The 22,295-nt window shown below is 48.0% G+C and overlaps 1 gene segment (V, D, J or C); it reads left to right on the top strand.

The window, feature by feature from the left end:
• Positions 1-207: 207 nt before the first annotated feature.
• Positions 208-1,062, top strand: LOC109675420 (immunoglobulin lambda constant 1-like). The segment is given in 2 exon segments: positions 208-419; positions 653-1,062. Coding segments are annotated over 2 exon segments (531 nt in total).
• The last annotated feature ends 21,233 nt before the right edge of the window (positions 1,063-22,295 follow it).

Below are 22,295 nucleotides of genomic sequence, written 5' to 3'. Positions count from 1 at the left end.
TCCTGATAGAAATAGATGACAAGGATCTGTCTGGACAGGAAAGGCTTCTAGTACTAAAAGATCTCCTAAAAGATAATGAGAGCCACAGAAGAGTCACAGCCCAGGATCATCCCCAACCCCATGAAAACCTTCATCTGCTGGACACCCTGGGATCCAGCCGCAGGGTCTGACAACCCCACCCTTACAAGGTAAACCAGAGGGGTCTCTATGGGCAAAGGTTTGATGAAGGTGACAAGGGAATGTGTTGGCAGTAAACTGACCAATAAAAGAAAGGAGAAACTGGAACAGCACACCAGACACCCGCATAAAGATCCAGAGGGTGGTATCTGCCAGGAAATGTCCACACAGAGAGATGCCCCCCTGAGGAATGATGAGATCACAGGGCTTTTCCCAGTCAGTGTTGGAGAGGAATGGGTGGGGTAAGTTATGAGGGCAAGTGAGAAGTACTAGAGGTTTCAGGCCAATGGGGACAGGCCTCCCTAAGAGACAGGACCTGGGAGGTTCCCATCAGGTGAGTATCCTAAAACTCCTTGTCTGATTTCAGTCCAACGAGAGCCCCAACTGAGTCTCCAGGACCCACAGCAAGACTGTGGTCAGAAACACTATTACAAATATCAGCCTTCTAACCTCCTTCCTCTCTCTGACTCTGCAGGTCAGGCCAAGGCTGGCCCTCAGTCACCCTATTCCCACCCTCCTCTGAGGAGCTCCAAGCCAATAAAATCACACTGGTCTGTCTGGTGAATGACTTTTACCCGAGTGCTGTGACAGTGGCCTGGAAGGCAGATGGCACCCGAGTCACCCAGGGAGTGGAGACCACCAAGCCCTCCAAACAGAGCAATAACAAGTACATGGCCAGCAGCTACTTGTCTGTGACACCTGGCCAGTGGAATTCTGGCAAGGCATATAGCTGTCATGTCACACATGAAGGCAGCACTGTGGAGAAGAGTGTGTCTTCTTCAGAGTGTTCCTAGGGCCCTGCCCCTCACCCAAACCTCGGAGGCCTACAGCCAAAGGGTGCTGAATTGGGGTCTCCTCTCCAATTCATCACATCCCAGCCCTTCTCTCTGCTCAATAAAATATCCTGTTATCGATCAGAAATCCTGTTCTACCTCATTTGTTCTTATATCATGTTTCATTTACAATCTCCCTGGGGTTTCATGGTGGGGTGTTGGAGTCCTGCCACTTAGTGGGAAAGGGCCAGCCAGCAGGGGCATCCCTTTCATCATTGTTCCAGAAGGGACCTTCTTTCTGATAACCTCTTCTTAACTCTCCACTGGATCCCTGAAACCTTCCATGCAAGCTTACAGTGGATCAGTGTCAAAGGCTCCTCTAATCTACATTCAAGGCCTAATCATGTAATGCCCCCAATTCTAATGTACCATGGAAGAATGCTGGTCAGCACTCTTGACTGAGAGTTGCAGCTAAGGGACAGGGGCAGTTCAAGTGATTTACCGTGTCCCTACCCAACCATCAAGAAGCCAAGGTGATGCCCTGTGCTGATGGGGTCCTGTAGAAAGCTGCTGAGTGGGAAGTTGCTCCTAAAGAACAGTGGAAAGGGAGAATGACCCAGAAATAGCAGGATATGGCTCTGGGAGAGGAGCTTCACAGAAAAAGAAGGGGTCTCAATGAACCTACTGGTGGGCTAGAGGCAGGAACATGGCGTTAAGGAGACCTTAATCCAAGGAGATCTGAAAGGGACACAGCTTGAAATGCTAACATCAGAAGTCATGGAAGCTTTTAGAAAATGAAACACACATTTGAGTTATTTATTCACAATGAACAGTAGCTAGGTAAGATGCTGATATATGCTACAGTAAGAAAATAGTTAACAACATAATCTTATTGCCTTTCCTAGCCTACCCAAGGATCCCTATAAGACTCAAGACACTGGTGTTCATGGCACCTGTCACCATTGTCTTTAGCTCATTAAGGACAAGGTAGCTCCCTTATCCAGAGCTCCTTGGTGGACCAAGTAGCCCAGTTACAGAGCTGGAGAAGTCCTGGGAGCTTAGTTAACAATAGGGATGAGAGAGAGGAATTTCCATGGAGCTTGATCCCAGGCCCAGCAACCGAAATCCTAATATGTGCTTAGAGGAACATTTGAGAATTGAGTCCCACGGCATCTACCTGACTTCCTTTCATAGTGGTGAAATTTGTGACCCAAAGAGGGAGTGGACAACCCTGCTCACCCTTATCTCAATGGCTCTAGTGGGTAAAATACCAGGCTCTACCCATCCCCAGTTTTTGACCAGACTAACATCCTCTTCATTTTGTTATGTGTCTTCATTACTGAAAACTTTGAGCACAAAAACTGAGGAGACAGAGTCATATTAATGTCCCCATCAACCAGCCCCAAATAATTAATTCAACTGATTTTAATCTACCCACAGCAGAGTAACTCCTCCATTATATGACTCTTTGAAGTAAAATCCAGATATCTTATAATTGCATCTTTAAGTAGTTCACGTCTATGTTGGAATGATGAGGATATAGCTACAATATGACTATCATACCTAAACACAAAATATCAGTAACACATTGACATCAAAAAATAATCAGGGCCTCAGCAAATTCCTCTCAAATGATAGGAATGTGTTTACTTAATTATGCCTACAGTGCTGTTGTTATTTATGGCTGTTCCTTAGTGTATAAGAGGATGGCCTGAGGTTTGAAACTGTGATTGTTGTATATATCCTCTGCCTGCTGTCACCTTCCTGAGAGAATTCTCCCTGCCCTTGCCAGGCATGAACTATAGAAGCTGATCTCCTGGTACTGGGATATTCCACATTTTTCATGCATCCCAGGGCCTCACTGTGCTATCACTGAGGGCCTCTCTCTGCAACTCCTTTTCCTGAATAGTGCTTCATCCATAGAGAGGGTGAAAGTTGCAGGTGACTTATATATAGCAAGGTTATTTCCAAGGAGCGTGGACCCTTTCAAGAAAGGCATCGTGTACTGGTCATCTTTCAATGAGATCACCGTCTTCTGATGCAGGTTGCACAGGTCCATCAGGGCTGCCTCCAGCATAGCTACAGGTGGGAACTGTGGGAGCAGCAGGGGGCAAGGCAGGGAATCTGTATCACAATGTTGAGTGTTCTTTGGAGGGACCAAGTTGAATGTCCTAGGTGAGTGATTCTTTCCCCTTCCTTTACTGCTGTTCCCAAGGTTTGGGATAATTTTCTTCTGTTTTTGCACTTTTTTATATCTTCTCTCAGCCTGGGGTCAAATGTTCTCCTTGTTCTTAACTCCAGGGTGTTGAACAATTCCCTCTAAACAAACCCTCCTACAGTCTCAGCTGGTTACCAGCAACCCTTCACCTCTGAACTACATGATCTACTAAGAGTCAAATATCTGTCTCTGTGGGTGTGTTGTCCCTAATAAGTGTCCTGCTCTGCAGTCTGCAAAAACCTGAAACTAGATCCATGTATATCACCCTATACCAATATTAACTCAAAATGGATCAAGGATCTTAATATCAGACCCCAAACTCTAAAGGTGGTACAGGAAAGAGTAGGAAATACCTTGGAAGTAATAGGTATAGGCAAGGACTTCCTCAATGGAAGTTGCTGAGCTGCTGGGGAGCAGCTCAGAAACTAAGAGAAAGTATAGACAAATGGGACTTCATAAAACTAAAAAGCTTCTGCTCAACCAAAGAAATGCTCTCTAAACTGAGGAGACCATCCACAGAATGGGAGAAAGTACACATCAGACAAAGGACTGATAACCAGAATATACAAGGAACTCAAAAAACTAAACTCTCCAAAAATTAATGAGCCAATAAAGAAATGGGCAAGTGAACTAAACAGAACTTTCTCAAAAGAAGAAATTCAAATGGCCAAAAAACACATGAAAAAATGCTCACCATCTCTAGCCATAAAGAAAATGCAAATTAAAACCATACTAAGATTCCACCTCACCCCTGTTAGAACAGCCAACATTAGCAACACCACTAACAACAGGTGTTGGCGAGGATGCAGGGAAAAGGGAACCCTTTTACACTGCTGGTGGGAATGCAAGCTAGTACAACCACTCTAGAAAAAAATTTGGAGACATCTTAAAAATCTAAACATAGATCTACCATATGATCCAGCAATACCACTCTTGGGGATATACCCAAAAGAATGTGACACAGGTTACTCCAGAGACACTTGCACACCCAGTCTATTGCAGCACTATTCACAATAGCCAAGTTATGGAAACAGTCAAGATGCCCCACCACTGACGAATGGATTAAGAAAATGTGGTATTTATACACAATGAAATTTTATGCAGCCAAGAAGAAGAATAAAATCTTATCATTCGCAAGTAAATGGATAGAACTGGAGAACATCATTCTGAGCAAGGTTAGACTGGCCCAAAAGACCAAAAATAGTACGTTCTCCCTCATATGTGGACATTAGATCAAGGGTAAACACAACAAGGGGATTGGACTTTGATCACATGATAAAAGCGAGAGCACACAAGGGAGGTATGAGGATAGGTAAGACACCCAAAAAACAAGATAGCATTTGTTGCCCTCAATGCAGAGAAACTAATGCAGAAACTTTAAAGCAACAGAGGCCAATAGGAGAAGGGGATCAGGAACTAGAGAAAAGGTTGATTCGAGAAAAATTAATTTAGAAAGTAACGCTTATGTACAGGAAAGCAATGAAAGGAATCTCACACTCTAGCTATCCTTATCTCAAACAGCAAAAACCCTCGATTCTACTTATTAATATTTATAATCTCTCTTCAACAAAATTAGAGATAAGGGCAGAACAGTTTTTGCTTGGAGGTGGGGGGGGAGAGGGAGGGGAGAGGGAGGAGGTGGGGGGAGGGGGGGATAGACGACCCAGACATTGTATGCTAATATGAATAAAAGAAATTTTAAAAAAAGAAATGTTAAATAACATTGTCCACCCAGAAAAAAAAGTGTCCTGCTCTGTCCTTTCTCCATTAGGCTTCTGTCTCACTTTGTGATGGGGTAAACTAAGCTCATGGGAAAGCTGTACAAAGGGTCCTGATGGACAGATAACTAGTAAATTTAGAAAGATCCAGACCACTCAGAATTAAACCTGGGGAACCACATGCCAGAGTCTCAGGACACTTGTGTTCCATGTACTGGTTCATGAAAGTATTCAGCTTCAGGATCTAGGAACATAATAGGCTAGAAGGTAGAAGTTATCCACAAGCCTCTATGGACTGCCACAAATAGATTCTGGAGTTAATCTAGGACTTAGAAAGCTCAGCAAGGAAGAAGAAAGGTGGAGAAGGCTCTGGATGACAGGGAGCCAAAAAAAGGTGATTGAAGGACATAGTCAGGAAGATGAACTCCTGTGGCTCTGCATGACACCCTGCTCAGAAGCATGAGTCTCTGCATTTACATAGGAGCAGGGCCCAATGTAGGAAAACTGTAAATCTGGCCTAGAGACAGGAGACTCTAAATGGACTCTGCTGAAGAAAAAATCCAGATCCACTGCATGAGATCCAAGGGCACAGATTTGGGTGAAAACAGACTGTAGATTAAGAACTACATTCACTAGAGCAGAGGTCTCAGATCAGATCTGTCTCCACAGTGGATTCCACAGGAGTCCCAGAGAGCTCAGAGGTTGAAAGAGGTCACAGGCAGACCTGTTAGGAGGGACAGGGAAGAATATTGAGGTATGAGACGTGTGTGAGGCCATGGCCAGGGAGGTCCCAGGAGAGGCGTTATACAAAGTGTCCAGTCTCGTTCTCTCTACTAACATGGGCAACAGTTTAGGGAATGCTCCAGTCCATCCTTTGTATCATGAATGCTCACCTTAATTCCTATTAAGGTGGCTCAACCTGGGCCTGAGAGTCCAGAACCTTCCTCACATACTAAGTTCAGGGTCTCCAAGGTGAGCAACAGGCCTCTGACCTCTTTTCTCTGCCCCACCCTGGCAGTCAACCCAAGTCTGCCTCCTCAGCTCTCCTATTCCCACTTTCATCTGAGGAGCTCCAGACCAGCAAAATCATACTGGTTTGTCTGAAACATAACTTCCACCTGAATTCTGTGGCAGTGGCATGGAAGACCATGGCACAGGGTATGAAGACCACCCAGTCCCCCAAAAGAGCAACAAGTCATGGCCAGCAGCTACCTGACCATCACATCTGTCAGGTCACAGAGAAAGGGAGCTCTGTGGGAAAGAGTGTGTCCCCTGCAGTGTTCCTAGATCCCCAACCACCATCCTGCCCTCAGGGCCTGAACCTGAAAGACACCTAGGAGGGATCTCACTCCCACCCTAGCCATTAAACCCTTCTCTCTGAATCCACAAACCCTCAATAAATATGCTTATTTTCAATCAGAAAATATGATCCTTGCTCATTGGATTTACTCACTTCCCATCCTAAATTTGACCTTCCCCAAAGGTGAATTCAATCCTTTGACCTTGAGATAAAGCAGTCAGGGAAAGACACTGCATGTTTCCCTGAGATATTCTTCACTCTCACCCTAACTTTGCAGAGCACTCCAAAAAGGAAATGGCCTTTATCCAGAAACCAGCCTACACATTTTTTTACTCACCTCCCTCTTTGCTTCTTGCTCTAGTGTGAGCATGTTTACCTCCAACCTTCCAGGGCCTACCTGTCCTTGGATATCATGGTCTCCAAAGGAATGTCTTAGCTCCCTTCCCCTGGAACTGTCATCCCTCAGAAACTGGACATAACCTTTTCCTCAAGCTGTCCTTCTATCTCAGAACTTAGCTCCCTGTCCCCACAGAAGCCATATCTTCTTTGTCTTCCTTACACCTCCCATAAATCCCTATTCTCACACACTAGAGTCAGACCCATACTGTCTCCCTCTTCCAGGCCCATCCTGCTTCTTCCTCCCATTGACCCACAGTCAATACACACCTCCAGCACTCATTTCAGAACACTCAAACACTCCTTGGACTCTGGCCACCCAACCCATACTCCAGTCTGGGTGTTCCTGGTCCCTTGTGTCTCTATCTGTCCCTGATCTATTCATGGGTCTGGGAAACAGAGGTATTTCTGCTCTCTACTCACCCTTTAGAGGACAGCCCAATACCTCACGACCTTCACTTCCACATTCAGCTGTCCATTGTGGTTAGGGAATGCTACAGAGTTCTCATAAAGTGTTAGATTCAAGCCTTAGACTTGGGTGTGTCATTGAACTGGCTCCTCTCATTAGGAGCTCTGTGTTAGATCTATGATATAGGTAGCTATTGTCTTGGAACCAGCACAGGTCCTCCCACAAGTGGGAGACTGAAGCTATGAATGAGAACCATGCACACAAACATAAATTCGCAAACATGCACCCCTGCATCTTACACACACAACAAATGTGCTGTTCACAATCATTGCATTGAACTGGCTTCTAAGGCTTGTGCTAGGCACCTAGGACCCTCCTAGAAGCTTCAGCTCTGCACAGAGAACCAGCTCCACCATCAGTGTGGCATAAACAGTCCTCTCATCTCTTCATGGGTGGCATTCTAAATGAGTTGAGCTAGGAAACATGGCTCCTTCCAAGACCAGACCTTAGAAGGGAAATGAGATGTGAGGTACACATGTGATTTTCCCCTCCCCAAGCTCCTTAGATGAATGCACTATGAGCTCCCAATGCTATGTAGTTCCACCTAAAAAGACGCCAGCTTCTCTAACCCTCCTGTCAGCTAGACCTGCCCTGGGTGACTTGACATGGGCCTCAGGTATAGCAGCAAGTGATCCTGGGTAAGAAATGTTAGGAGGGATTTGTACACAGGACTCAGTGTATCCTGTGTTTGACAGAGACACACACCTGACTATGCTCACTAATTCTCCCCTTTTCTGTACTTTTTGAGGTCTGGAGTGAAATTCAAGTAGATTTTTTTCTGTCTTTTCTTGTCTGGGGCTGATTCTGAATTTCAGGTCCTATAACTTTCATCTTCCCTGTCTGACCTCTCACTACCTCCCAGTCTGTCCCTCTTCTTAGCCCCTGTTGCAGCAGGATGAGACAGTCCCAGTGATCCAGTGATCCCCAAGAAAGACAGACCCCTGCATGAAGAAAGCATAGAGAAAGACCTGGTGAGAGATGTTTAGACAGATGTCCCAAGAAAGACAGACAGCTGAGGAGAGATGAGGTCCCAACATTCATCCCATGAAGTAGGAATTAGGGGGATTGGTGGGTGATGAAGACCCATGAAAAAGAGGCATATACAAAGAGGGAAGCTATTTCCTCCATTGTTAGTGAGGAATTGAGGAATACCACTTTAGGAAATGAGTGTACCTACCCACTACTGACCTGAGCTCTATTCAGCAAAATTCTGACTCAAGGTCCCTTTCCTGGACCTTAGTCCTGTGTGTTACTCCATGTCTGAGGTCAGGAGCTACATGTTAGATACCAGGCCTCTCACCTTATGCCCTTTGCTCACCTTCCAGGTCAGCCTAAGGCTAGGTCACCCTATTCTCACCCTCTTCTGAGGAGCGCCAGACCAACAAAGCCACACTGGTGTGTCTCATGAACAACTTTTACCCAGGTACCACGACAGTGGCCTGGAGAGCAGATGTCATCCTCATCACCCAGAATGTGGAGACTACCCAGTCCTCCAAATAAGAGCAACAGGTACATGGCCAGAAGCTACCTGACCCTAACACCAACCAACATGTCTGTGTGGACATCTCACAGAAGATACAGTTGTAGGTCACAACTGAAGGGAACACTGTGGAGAAGAGTGTGTCCCCTGTAGACTGTTCCTAGGTCCCCAGGCACCCTACCCTGGAGCCTGGAGCTGAAGGACCCAGGGTGAGGTCCCCTCTCCTACTCCTAGCCATCTCAGGCCTTCTCCTTGAACCCAATAAATGCTTAATAAAATAAAAGGCCCTCCTCTTCTTCATTTGTTCTTAGCTCATTTCACTTGCAAGAAGGGTTTCAGGGTAGAGATGAACAATCTTGGCCCCAAAAGGACAGTGGCCCAGGGGAGGGGCTCACAGTATCTTGGTCATCAGGTAGGAAACAGTCTGGTGACCAGGACATCAAACCCAATGCCTTCTCCATCCTCCCCTTCCTCCTCCAAGTACTGGGATCCCCACTCCCTGCCTCATTCATGAAGACGTCCATGGCTATGACTTTCCAAGACAACTTCTCTCCCTACTCTGATCAGGCCCTTTATCCGTCCCATGTCCTCTCTTTCCTCAGCTGGATACTCTGCTCTAGGAAAGATGCCTACAATCCCTTCCTTCTCTCTGCCTAGCTCAGCTCCTGCTCTCCTTACCTCTACCTCTCACTCCTGAGAGCTGAACCATCCACAAAGTTCAAGACACTCCAATGTCCCTTGCTTCAGAAATGCTTACATTCAGAGCTCATCTCAACTCCTTTCTTACCAATGGTAGGTTCAGAGACAAAAGAAAAATAGGAGGAAGCTAGAAAGGAAAACACACAAAAGGACAGCCAAGAATCCCGGGACACTTACTAAAATGGATTCTGAGCAACCGAGGAACCAGAATGAGGAGAAAAACAGGTGCCTCATAGTTTTTATTAAGGTAAACTAAGCTTTTGTTGGAGGGAAAGTGATGTTCTCAGTGTGAGACAAGTCACTTTGTACCACAATTTCAAGTGGGGACATGTTTTACCTGAGGCCTCAGTACTGACAGGATTTGGATCCTGATACACACACACAGGTGACCAACCAGTGGCCCCAGTAACCTCTCAAATTTGTGTCACAAGTAACCCATCATCTTCTTGGGAACATTTGTCCATTCAATTTTGGATATCAGGGAAAACCAGGTCCCTTTTGGGGAATTTTCTGTGAAATTTTGGCTTTTCATGGTCTGGGCCTCCAGTTACGTCCTGGTGATAAAATAATGGTGAAAGCATGGTCCACCCCAGCCCTTCATGCTTTTCCTAGGCTCCATTCTGCCCACTTCACCCTAGGAACTATAAGGGGTGCAGATCATACCTGTGTCACCAAGGTGGGGGCTTTGGAGGGGCTTCACTGAGCATCCAGGGTGAATTTCCCCTCTGCTCCTTTTGGCATTTTCTGTTGTTGCTGGAATAGATAGCCACAAATATATTGCCTTTGTTCAGCTTCCTCCCTGGAGAGAGCAAAGCTCAGGTAATCCAGGAGCAGGAGACGAGTTATTGATGCCAATAAGGGACAGAGGGAGTAGGGAACTTGGGTAGTACAGCACACACCTGTCCTGTAAGATATCAGGTCCCCTCCCCTTCTCCCCAACCTGAGCCTTCAGTGCACTTCCACTCTTGTCCTTTTCCATGGAAAAGGGGCTCCCATTCCCTTCAAGACAGCAGCTGTGGCCATCAAAAGGATGGCAGCCTAAGGACTACCAGCAAAGGGACTTTCAGGCCCCAGGACAGATACCTGCAAGAGAGCAGCTGCATGTCAGCATGTAGGATCCAATACAAACCTTCCATGCTCCCAACCCCTCCTTGAAACCTATGGCCCTCACTGTCCTGCAATCACTATAATGAGACATCACTTTATCCCTTTCCCCATGGGCCCAAAGGAGTCAAGGCTGATGCTATAGCTAAGGCAGTGATGGAACCATGGGTAACCCTGGACCCATCCAGGTCCCAAACCACTGTCTACCTAACAGCTGAGGCTTCTGAGGTGCCCTTATGTCCCCAACTTCAGCTAAGAGGACCAGAGACCTGGTCAGTGGTTGGGGCTGCCTCACAGAGCCCCTGTCCATCTCTACTGCTATCTTTCATTGTCCTCACAGCCATCTTGGGACCACAGGTATAACTCTACAGGGAAGAACTAAGACAGGAAGTCCTGAAATGCTTAGAAGATGGCCATTTGCCCCTGACCAACCCATAAGGATTCCATTTCTGTGATATGAAACAGCACTGGGGTAACTGTGCATCATCCAGTTCTTGAAAGGCCATAAACCTGGGACAGGGGCACTCCTGCAGGGTCTCTAACTTCTGGATCCCTTCCAGTAACTATACACCCCTATTCATGCTCTGGGTCACCCCAAAGTTAAGCATCTGGTTCCCCAAGCTTGACTCTCCTAGCACACCCCACATCCATACCCTGACCTGTGATTGGCACATCCAGGTCAATACTTTCCTCATTACTCTCTCCACACCTTTTCCAAGCCATGTGAGATGCCATATTCTTTCAATCTATCCTACTTATCTTATCTGGCATGTGTCCAAGAGTTCCTGGACTCCAAGCTCTCTCTTCCTGCCACAAGCCCCCAGTTTCCCACCACATCCTCTCTCTCTGCACTTCCAATGGCACTGATTGTCTTCATGTGTCTCCAGCTCAGGACCATCCTGCTCTATTGACTTTGGGTGGCCCTGAGCACTGCATGCCATTCTAGCCATCTTGAAACTCCTCACCTTTGAAGGGCCTCTCTCCTGGGTATTTTCCATCAGAAGCTTTGTGCTGATGCTGTCCTGTCTAGAGTAGCAGGAACTGACATCCTGAACTGTCCTCATAGGTGATAAACTGCTGTGATGTAAAAAGGATTCTTTGGCTTTTTGCTTCCTCAATGGGCCTGGGGCCTCTGGCCTGACTCTCTTGGGGCAGACCTGTCCCAGAAAATGCTTCATGGGTAGGGGCTATGCCTTCTACCTACCGTCCCTCAGAAACCAGGCTGGTGCTATGCCGGACCTTGGTGATCCCCCAATATTTGACCTGACTCTGAAGTTGCTCCCAGCTCTAGTGTGTATATGATCTCACGTGGCACCCATCTGTCACCACAGTGACCCTGACCGAGCACCAAGGAAGCTCTGGTATCTAACAAGTTTTATGTCTTGTGATTTTTGACCACTCTGGAGATATAGGTGTCAATACTCTCTACACCTTAGGGATGAGGAAACCAAGGTTTCAAAAGGTAAGGGAGCCTGTCTGGATCCTACAGCTGGTCAGAGCTGTCCACACAGACAGTGGACAGCCAGGCCTCCTGACCCAAGGCCAACCAAAAGTCACCCCAAAGTCACAACACCTTCCCTAATGTCTGGCTGGGCTTCCCAACATGCCCAGGGTATTGAGATGGCCAAGGTCACCTACCATCCTGAGGGGTCCATGTCTGACAGGGAGAAGGAATCAAGCTCTGGACCCTATTTAGCTCTGTGGGATTGGGGAAACCTGACTTCCTCAGTCTACACTGGTTCAGTGAGCATAGGAAGCAGGCAAGGAAGGGTGTCTGGAAGGACCATCTTAGTCCACAAAACAAAGTAAGACAAGGGTTTGTGTGCCCATCTCACAGATAATAAAACTGAGGCTCCTGTGGTAGAGGAGCCTGCCCACAGTCATACAGTGAGCTATGGGGTGACTTACTCAGGCTCTTTCTACAGATTCTCCTGCTGGCTGTGTCATTCATTCATTGACTCATTCATTCATTAACAAACCCTCAACAGGCTCAGTTGTGGGCAATGCGCTCGGTGCAAGGAAATGAGGGCCACCTGCCATGAAGGAGCTCAGGAGCTGGGTGTGGAAACAACATGGAGTCCACCACTGCCCACTCCAATCTGGGGTCCCTAAGGTTAGCTGTTGGTCCAGGGAGCATCTGATGCAACACAAAAATCTCACTCCAAGGCTTAGGATGGATTTAACCAACAGAAACATCTGTGGGATGCTCCAACTGCCAACACTGAGCTACTCTGAGCTTGTCATGGTCCTTCATTGGTCCTCCAGCAACCCTGAGACCTTAGGACTGCCATTCTCCATCTCACAATGGGCACTAGCCATAAGGGACACATAGGGCTGTCAAATCTCTACCTAGTCTGAGGTCAGTCAAGTCTGAGCCCATCCTTGTCTGTCCAACTCAGACCCAGGTCAGCTCCAGAATGATAGCTCTGTGGAACTTAGAAGATCTATGTTTGGCAAGCCCCTCAAGACACAGGAAAGAGTTTCAGGGTGAGAGAGTGTTGGCATAGCCTAGCCCAAGCCCTGCCTGCTGTGGGCCCTTGGGCTGAGGCAGGTGTTCTGAGTCAGATGGGGGAGGGGATCTGTGATCTGTGGTTTCCTCTTCAGTTGAAAACTAGAGCCCAGAATAGCACCGGTGGGAGTGAAGGAGCCTTGGGGAGATGTTTATGGGGGAGGGGACTCTGGGGCTCCAGAAAGAGGAGGGACTGTGAGATAGTTGCTTATGCCTGGGAGAAGGGTGGGAGGTGGATGTATTTGCTCAGGCCTGTGGGAGAGGGGAGAGAGGTGGATGTTCAGAGCTTTGGGGGAAAGGAGAGATCTGGAGGGAGCTCCCACATAGATGAGCTGGGTGACTTTCCGATCTGGCCTGCTCCACTGTGGGGTCTGCAAAGGCACTAAAAGGGAACACCTTCATCTTTCACCCACCATACTCATAGATCCCAACCTGTATCTCTCAACAGGAAGGTTCAAAACCAGATCTGCCAGACAACTAGAAATGTGAACTTTCAGGAGTATGGACAGCATAATCATGGTCCACTTGTAATGCCCACTGGTTTAGTGGCACAATACAATGCTGAACTTCACACCTTCTTCCTGACTCACCTACGTCTTCACCAGGGCCTGTGACATCCTTATGTCCCATACCCATCTCCAGGGTTTGTCCCCACTTCTATCTGAGTCCTTGTCTCATCCAAACTTCAGTCTCCATCTCCTACATCAAGAGGTGAGTTCCTTGCTCCTAAAGGAGCTGCCTGAGTGACCTTGAATCATATCTCCTCTCTGTGTCTTCTAAAAGATATGTGTACAAGAAACTGTTGTTTCTTCCCAGGGTCCCTCACTCTACAAAGGAGATTTCAAGATTCCCAGCTCGTACCAGTGGGGTGGAATAGGCTGTGCCTTCCCTCAAAACACTTTATTGTGCAAAGTCCCTAAGAGTCAGATATTTGTAAAGACACTGCATGAGGATTCCCTTTTCCTGGGATGACTGGGGAAACTGCCTTTCTGTGTGGTCGTGTTAAGGAATTGTAATTAGGCTACGGAGACATAAAGGCAGTGATGTAAAAGAGGGTGGCAGGGAAAGGGTCAGTGTTCTATTTGGTTTTATCTGGGCGCCTGGGACTCACGCCTGTAATCCTAGCTACTCAGGAGGCAGAGGTCAGGAGGATCATGGTTCAAAGCCAGCCCAGGCAAATAGTTCACAAGACCCTATCTTGAAAAAACCATTCACCAAAGAGGGCTGGAGGAGTGGCTCAAGGTGTAGGCCCTGAGTTCAAGCCCCAGTACTACAAAGAAAAAAATGAAAGAAAAAAAAGTCACTTGGTCACTTAGGATTATAAGCCTAATGATGTTTAGGCAGTAATTCAACATGGGCCTGCTCAAGAACCACCCCAGACCATGGGACTCTAATCAGGGTGACTGGGTCCTAGGTTTCCCTGGACATTCCTAGTTTGTACCTGTTGTTCCAGTATCATTACTAGTGGTGTCCCTTCTACTACCAGAAAGGTCCCAGTTTGGACAATAAATTTTGGTTGCTCAGACTTAAGAGTAACTGCTGAATGATCAAATTATGATCTCAATAATGAGGGGAGAAAGGAGACAAGATTCAGCCACTGGACCCTATGGCTAACTGTGCCTGACACTGTGCTCTGTGAGTCCAGCCTTGATAGAGACACCAGAAAGGGCATAGAGTCAGGCATTTAATCTGGGGTTCCCCCACCTCACTGGTCCTTGCTCAGAGCCCCTGGGGATGAGTTCACACCAGTCCTGCTCAGGAGGGGCCAAGGGAAACCTTGACACCATTTCCTGCTTAGTGACAGCAGAGCATGTACAGAGATAAGCAAAGGACAGATCCTTTAGGTAGCTTTGGTCTCCAGGGAAACTGCAGGCACCAAGGTCAATGTTTTGATGCCAGGGAGGGCTTTGGTAACTTCTATGGTCAGCATCACAGAGCTGGAGTAATCAGATATCCTCAAGTCCACTATGGTGACAGAGTAGCCAATGGTCAGGATAGCCCCCTGAAGCATCTGCCACGTGTCTGTTTCCACATAGAGCACTCCTTATGGTGACTTCTCTTTTATGGCTAATCAACACCCCAACTCAGTCACAGGCCACTCTCCTGCTTCACATATCAGACTCATACCACTAAGCATCCACTGTGTCAACTGCTTGCTGGTCACTAGAGCCTAGACCAGCTTCAGGTGCTCACTGGATGGACAGTTTTTGCCTGCCCCAGTGCCTGGTCTTCATGAGGAGACATTGGAGTCTCATTACCATGGAGACAGAAAAGGATAAAGGGGTTAAGTCCACCCAGGGACAGGCCCTAGGAGAAGCCCTCTGCCCAAACACCCAAACATACCTTCCCCTGATCCATCTATGGAAAAAAGAGGGGAAGTAGTAGGTAGACCCCAGGCTGGATTCCCAATAAAATGAGAAAAGTTACATGGGCCCAGCAATAGAGAGTAGCTTTCATGAGGAAGATCCCCAATCAGCTAGATGAACCTGCTCTCAGGTAGACCAAGGCCCAGAGTGGATGGGTCACAATGTAGATGTTGTCAAGAGAAAAGTCACATAGTCATATTCCTGAACATCTCTTGTGTATTTCATAAATGAGATAAGGATTTACACTGGGGAAGAAATAAATGTGGAGGGAGAAAGTGGGCAACAGGGAGCACCAGCTACAGTCTCACATGGGGCAACATCTCAATAGCCAGAGGCAAGCAAAAGCTAAGGAACCCGCTATTTCAGATGGAGTTGGTGGTATGTTCAGCCTCAGTTTCCCCCTCTACTGCTGGGTTGATAATAATGAAACCTCATTCCCTGGGGGTTGGAGGAGAGAGATGATCAGAAGGAAAATGGATAGTTTTCTTGTCTGCGCAGTTGGTTGTTTATTGCTGGGCTAGCCTTGTCCCAGCTGAACGTGGGCCAATCTCCAGTCTTAGCTAGGCTCCCTACAGATCTGGTACTCTCTCCGCAGTGCAGGTGGCCTGGCAAAATCAAAAGTTTCTGATGCCCAAAATAACCAGGAAACCCCACCCAACCCAAGGCTTGGCAGCAGGTGCCCCCTTCTCCCTAGGGTGGGAGATGCGGTTCTAGAACCTTCAAGCCAGAGAATGGTCCCATGTTCCAACACCAAGGCCTCCTGATCATGGTCTGATCATGATCAAGGCCTCGAGATCATGGTCAATTGACAGCCAGAAGTAGCATCTTCTATTCTAGAATCTTCTGTTCATGGAGAGTGTGCCACATCCTCTGGGCTTCTATTCTAAATGCTGTGAGCAGAGCTAAGCCAAACTGCAAGCACAATCTGAGGATCCCTGAGTGGGTAGCGATGGCCAGGAGCGGACATGGAACTCCATAGATCAAGCCCCACTGCTGTCCCCAGACCTTGTTCTCTCCTTGTACTCCTGGGCCAATTACAAGGAGGAGGAGAGGAATGTGAACTCTCAAAACAATTTCCCTTGGAGCTCTAGGTTTGGAATTATAATGGGAAGCCCAGAAGCAAAGTTGTCTTTCAAGGGGCTTCGTGAGGCCCCTCCCCAGTGGACAGATCTCATATTCCTTAGTCATTCATTCATCCATGTGTCCACCCACCCATCTATCCTTTGGCACATCCATCCACAAACCTTCCCTGAGGCCTGCTGCAGGCCTGGTACATGCATTCCTTAGCAACTTATGTCCCAGGCAAGGCCAGACTGCTATAGTCAAGGCCAAAGTGACATCTGGCTCATTCACTGAGGAGGACAGGGCTTTAGAATTGGGGTGTCCTGTTCCCTGCCCAGTATCCCCCAAGCTGGGCCTAGCTGCTGAGAGCAAAGGGAGAAATAGAGTGTGAAAGGTGGAAGGGACTTGCCAGGTTGGTGAGGCTTATGCCCTCTGCTCAGTGGGTGATCAAGACCACTCACACACACACACACACCCTTCAGGAAAAATGTTCCCAGGACATTCCAGACTTCCAAGTCCTGATGGGAGTTGGAAAGGGCACCAAGTACCTAGATACAGGTCCTAGTTTCACACCAACAAAGGGCAAATCCCTTTCATTGGTGGGACTTCATTAGCTCATTCTCAGGGGACACCAGACATAGCTCCCCCAGCCTATCCCCAAACCTAATAGGCCTACCACACATCACTACACCACCTGTCATCTGACACCTAACATGAGAAACAGTTGGTGCACAGGCCTGGCACAGGCAGTCCCATCTATGCTTTCTACCCCACAAACCCAGCCATGAGCCTGAGAGAGTGTGGCTGTTGGCCTGCCCACTGGCATCCCTTTGACCTCTTCTTCAGCATATGCTCAGCCAAAGTCATGTGATGGAGGTGAAGCCAGCTCGGGGCTGGTGCAGGACTTAGCAAAGGTGGCCTGTTGGCAGCAGTACAATGGAACAACCCAGGACTTAAGGAGCAAAGGCAAGCAGGGAATCATCATGAACAAAGGATGGAGGGGTAACAACCACATGGACACAGCTGACATACTCAGCCTCACAGTAGCACCCTGGCCCCTCTACTTGGAAGTCTCCAGGCTCCTGTCTACCAGGAAGTCCTGTCTGTCATCCTGCACTCTACCTAGGAAGTCCTTGGACTTTATACCACATGACTGGACTCTACTCTTGGCCAGGCCTCCCCAAGAGCAGGGGCCAAGGGAGGGAATTTTGTGACCTACCCTGGGGTTGAAAGAGAATCAGACAAGGCAGTGAGCACCAGGCAAAGAAGAGGGAATGAGCAGAAGACACTGGAAGGCAGACCCAGTGAAGGGCTGAGGGTGCATAGGAGCTTTTGGAAAAGACAAGTGGATTATGCTGTAGGCAGGAGCAAGACAAGCATGGCTGTGAATGTCCAGGCTGGAACACGACAGCAGGCCAGAATGTTCCAAGACAAAAGCCAGGCAGAGCCCAGAGGGGCCAAGACTGGGAGTAAAGACCCTATAAACCTTAGTTCTGGCCTGATCTATAATTGAAAAAGCAACTGTTTCCTGTGTTGAGATGGCTATTGAGTGACTTTATTATCCCTGCTTCATTTATGAAACATAAAAACACTAGATATCGACTGAGTACCCATGGATTCTGTGAGGCAACAGGTAGGAAAACTGAAGTTCAGAGCAGTTTAATCCCAGAGAGTAGATGTCCCTTCTTCCAGCATAGAGCCTTTCATTTGATAAGTGGAGAAACTGAAGCCAGAAGACAGGACCTTCTCAAGTTCACGCAGTGGTACTACTCTATTGAGTACTGCCCTCTGCTAGGCTCACGTGGAGGGACCTCCCATTATTCCAAAGCTTGAACCCATTTCAAGGCTGCAGAGAAGAACCTCAAAAGCAGAGAGCAGGCAGAGTTGGGATACAGCTGTGGTGACTGCCCTTCTACCGAGTGGCCAAGAGAAATCAGGGACAATAGCAAAGGGCCTGGGGCAGCCCAAAGTGTTCATATTCCTGTGGGAGACTGTGTTGGACAGATAGGGATGGTACTACCCTGCTCAGCCCTCATCAGGCCTCGACTCAGGGCAATTTCCTTTCCCTCTGTGCCTCAGTTTCGTCATCTGTAAAAAGGGATGATAACAATCATTTGGGGATACTTAATACAATATGTACAGTATGCCTGGCCCATGGGGACCCTCACCAATACCCAGCTACTGCTATCATCTCCTAAGCTCTAGCCCAGGTCTACTTCTGACATGCTGTATGACCCTAAAAAAGTGACTTCCCTTCTTTAGGTTCCCTCCTTCTTGCCTGCTGGGTGAGTGGCCCTGAGATTCTGGGAAACCGTATAATTCCTAGATGATAGGGTTGGCAAAGGAAACCCTAGGACTGATGGGACAGCTAGACCTGAGGTGAAAATAGGATGAGGGCCAGTCCAAGAGCTCAGGAGAGGGGAGGGATGGAACAAATTGTTTTCTCAACTTTGATAGTCCTGCATGCAGCTGGCTACCCATGGAAATCCCCAGGCTAAAGTTAACACTGTGTTGGCTGAAATCAGAACTCAGAGTGACAAAAGAAGAGAAATAAGGGGAAGTGAAACCAAACCCATGGCCAGCAGGACATGAGATTGATGACAAACAGGGCCAGGTGTGACTTAGGAGGGATATGGGGTGGTTTCAAGACTGCAGCTGGATGTTTGTGTAGCTTACAGGTAAGAACAGCACAGTCCACCCCATATTCCCCACCCCACTCCAAGTCTCAGACTCTGGGCCTGATGCTGCCCTCTGGCTGCCTCCCCACACCCCAAGCTCTATCTTACATACTAGAATCTAGGAAAGCCCAACCTGAAAGGATCTCAGAACTAGCCAGTGATGGCAACCAGAGTAGGGCTCTGGAGCCCAACCCCAGGCTCTCAAGTGAGCTGAAGTGAGTGACCGAACAGATATCCTCATTTCCCAGGACTCTGTGACTCTGAGGAACCACAGGGAGACACCATTCAGACTTTCAGGCTCTCCTGGGTTTGTCTGCTGTGTCTACAGCCTGAAAATGTCTTCTCCTTTGACCTAGAAATCCTGCTCATGGGAATCTATTTTGGAGATGTCAAAGGGGTGATACATGTGGCCAGGATGAGATTTTAACAGGAAATGTTACTGACCACCTAATTTCCACATCATCAAACAGCCTTAGAGAAGAACCCTCAATGGATGTCCAAGGCAGGGGATGCTGACACATGGGCAGGTGGCAAAAGCAGTGCTGTCTTTGTTTTAATGGCATGGCTTCTAATAGGGTTCAAATGTTTGCTTTAGATTCTTAACACTTTCTCATTTCTCAAAAAGCAGGTGTTAGGGTCCGAGAATCCTATTCCTTCAAGAGACAGAGAGTCACGCGTGAATGCAATCAACAAAGCAGAGTTTATTGGGCTGGCAAGCCAGGGTCAAGCTCCCACACAGACACACAGGTCCGATTGGGCAGACAAGACCCCGAGCCTCTTTAGGGAAGATCTTATATAGGCCCCTACCGGCCGTTACAGCAAAAGCCCGCGCAGTACATAGCCAATGAGTTTGTAACACCCCATACATTTCCAGCCTATCCATTTAAGAGTACATTACTTCTTAGCCTATAGATTCAAGGGTCAGTATTCACGCACGCGGTTACATTTAGCAAGCAGGCAGGGCACATCTTGCACGTACATCTGGTCGTCTTTTGCAATCCGCTTACATTCCTCACATTCCTCACATTCCACCTGCCCCCATCCTGTTTATCTTATCCTGCATGGGGCATCCTGCACTGGCTTTACTAGTTTCTGCTATGGGGATCTGCTGGGGCAAAGGGCACATTCTTTCATTCCCCCCTTTTCTTTGGGCTATATTGAGGAATCATTCTCAAGGGGATGAAGAGCCTGGTATTGTTGGCGGAGGACCAGAAGTTGGACAGTGTTAATTCGGTTTTTGATGAAAGTCACAAGTCGGTTTAGAATACAAGGTCCTATGGTGACCAGTAACAGGAGGATTACTATCGGCCCTGCTAGTGCAGACAGGAGGGTAGCTAACCAAGGGGACTGGTTGAACCAAGATTCGAACCAGCCTTCCCTGGCCTCTTTCCCTTTTTCGTTGCTCTAGGCCTTCCCGAAGTTTGGACATAGAGTCGCGAACAACCCCGGTGTGGTCGGCGTAAAAGCAACATTCCTCCCCTAGAGCCGCACAGAGGCCACCATTCTTAAGGAACAGTAGGTCCAGTCCCCTCCGGTTCTGGAGGACTACCTCGGATAGGGAAGTTAGGGATTTTTCAAGGTGGCTAATGGATTTTTCAATACGGTCTAGGTTCTCATCGATGGCCGCCCTGAGGGAGGTGAGGCCGGAGTGCTGAGTGGCCAGAGAGGCTATGCCGGTACCCATCCCTGCCAGGCCTATTCCAAATAGGGTAGCGATGGTTAGGGTGGTAATGGGCTCCCTTTTTGCCCGGGGGTGGTCAGACCAGTAAAGAATGGGATATTCAGCTGGATGGTAGAGGATTCTAGGCACCACTATCACCATCAGGCAGAATTCCCGGGAGGCATTAAAGACCGATCCAGCCAAGTGGGGGGTCAGCCCGTTCAGCGAGCATGCCCACCAGGTGCCTCGAGCCGGAGTTATCCAATGGGAGGCATTCCAGTTTGGGTGCTCAATTATAGTAGTGCACAATTTTTTATTTCCTTTTGGGACCTGCCCTACACAAGTCCCTTGGCCACTGACCTGAGCCATGGTCAGGCTGGCGGGTCGGGCCTTCCAACCTGTTGGAGTGGTGGTATTAACTACAAAGGAGGAATTGATTCCAATAGCCTCGTAGAAAGGGGGCGAAGGGCTGTAGCAAAGCCAGCAAGCCTCAGTTAGATTAGGGGCTGTCCTATTCAAGGTCTCAAATGTAGCAAACAGCAAGGTCTCCAGGGGGCTAGGTGGTACAGTGAAGGGAACGGTGGTCGTGGGTTCTGGGGGTGTCGCTTTGGGACTCTGGGAGTCATTGGGAGTGGTGTTCTGGGGCATCCGGGGAGTTGTGCATGGAACCAATTTTGCCTCGGACAACTCTGGCTTTAACACAGGATTAGGCCTTAACACGAGATTAGGTCCTATTGTTAGAGTAGAGAATGGTTGTCGCACATGCCGCAAGGTAAAAAGGACTCCTGGATGATTTGTTTTGTAGAGTCTGACTCCCCAAGATTTACCCAATTCCCAATTTGTCGCCTTTTTTCCTAAATCAGTGAAATTTATCATAATGGGATTACAATTGGGGGGAGTTGGGCATCCCTTATTTATAGGTCTAGGTTGGTGGTATGTAATACCAGATTGAGAGACTCTACTTAACTGAATAAGGTCCCCGTTTGGGGGGTGGCCACCATATGTCCCCTGAGCTTTCATAACCCCATGACTTACAATAATAGTCTGCAATTCCTCCACATTTTTTTCTGTGGTTGGGTTGGGGAGCGGGGCAGACATAGAAGTAACTTTGGTGCAAATCCCATTGTCCCCTGCCAGTGAATAAGGCCCTTAAGTAAAAGTGTAATTCTGGGAACCAGGTGCTGGGAGGGGTCACCTTGGAGGTCTGGTTAAGAATGTCTCCTGTGGATACATCTACAATCATCCAGGTCAGGTTAAAAGGTTGATGTGGATTTGTATGCCCCAAGCAAGTGGTGGACAGGGTTAGAAAAAGGAATAAGGTTACCGAGGTCCAGTTTGCTGAAGTTTGAGTTTGAAGGAATTGTCCTTGTGGTGGGACACCCTTCTTGTTGGCAGGAAATCTTCCTTCACAGCTACCGGGTCCACCGGTCTGATGTGGGTGTAGTGGACCCAGGTGATGATCCCATTCTAGGAGGGCTGTGGAGCATCTGGGGTGTTTTCGTTTTCCGGAGCATCCTGTATCAGCCAGAGCTTGAGTGGATTTGTGGGATGCTGTCGTGCGGTCCAATTTCCCTGCTCCTCCTGAGGACGTGCCCGTCTCACATGGGAGTGGTGTACCCATGGTGCGATTCCATCGACCTTGAGGGCGGTGGGGGTAGTAAGCAGTACAACATAAGGTCCTTTCCA

This window comes from Castor canadensis, chromosome 18, assembly GCF_047511655.1.
Source record: "Castor canadensis chromosome 18, mCasCan1.hap1v2, whole genome shotgun sequence".
Taxonomy (NCBI): domain Eukaryota; kingdom Metazoa; phylum Chordata; class Mammalia; order Rodentia; family Castoridae; genus Castor; species Castor canadensis.
Note: the sequence above shows the minus strand (reverse complement) of the source record. Positions and strands in the feature narration are given on the sequence as shown.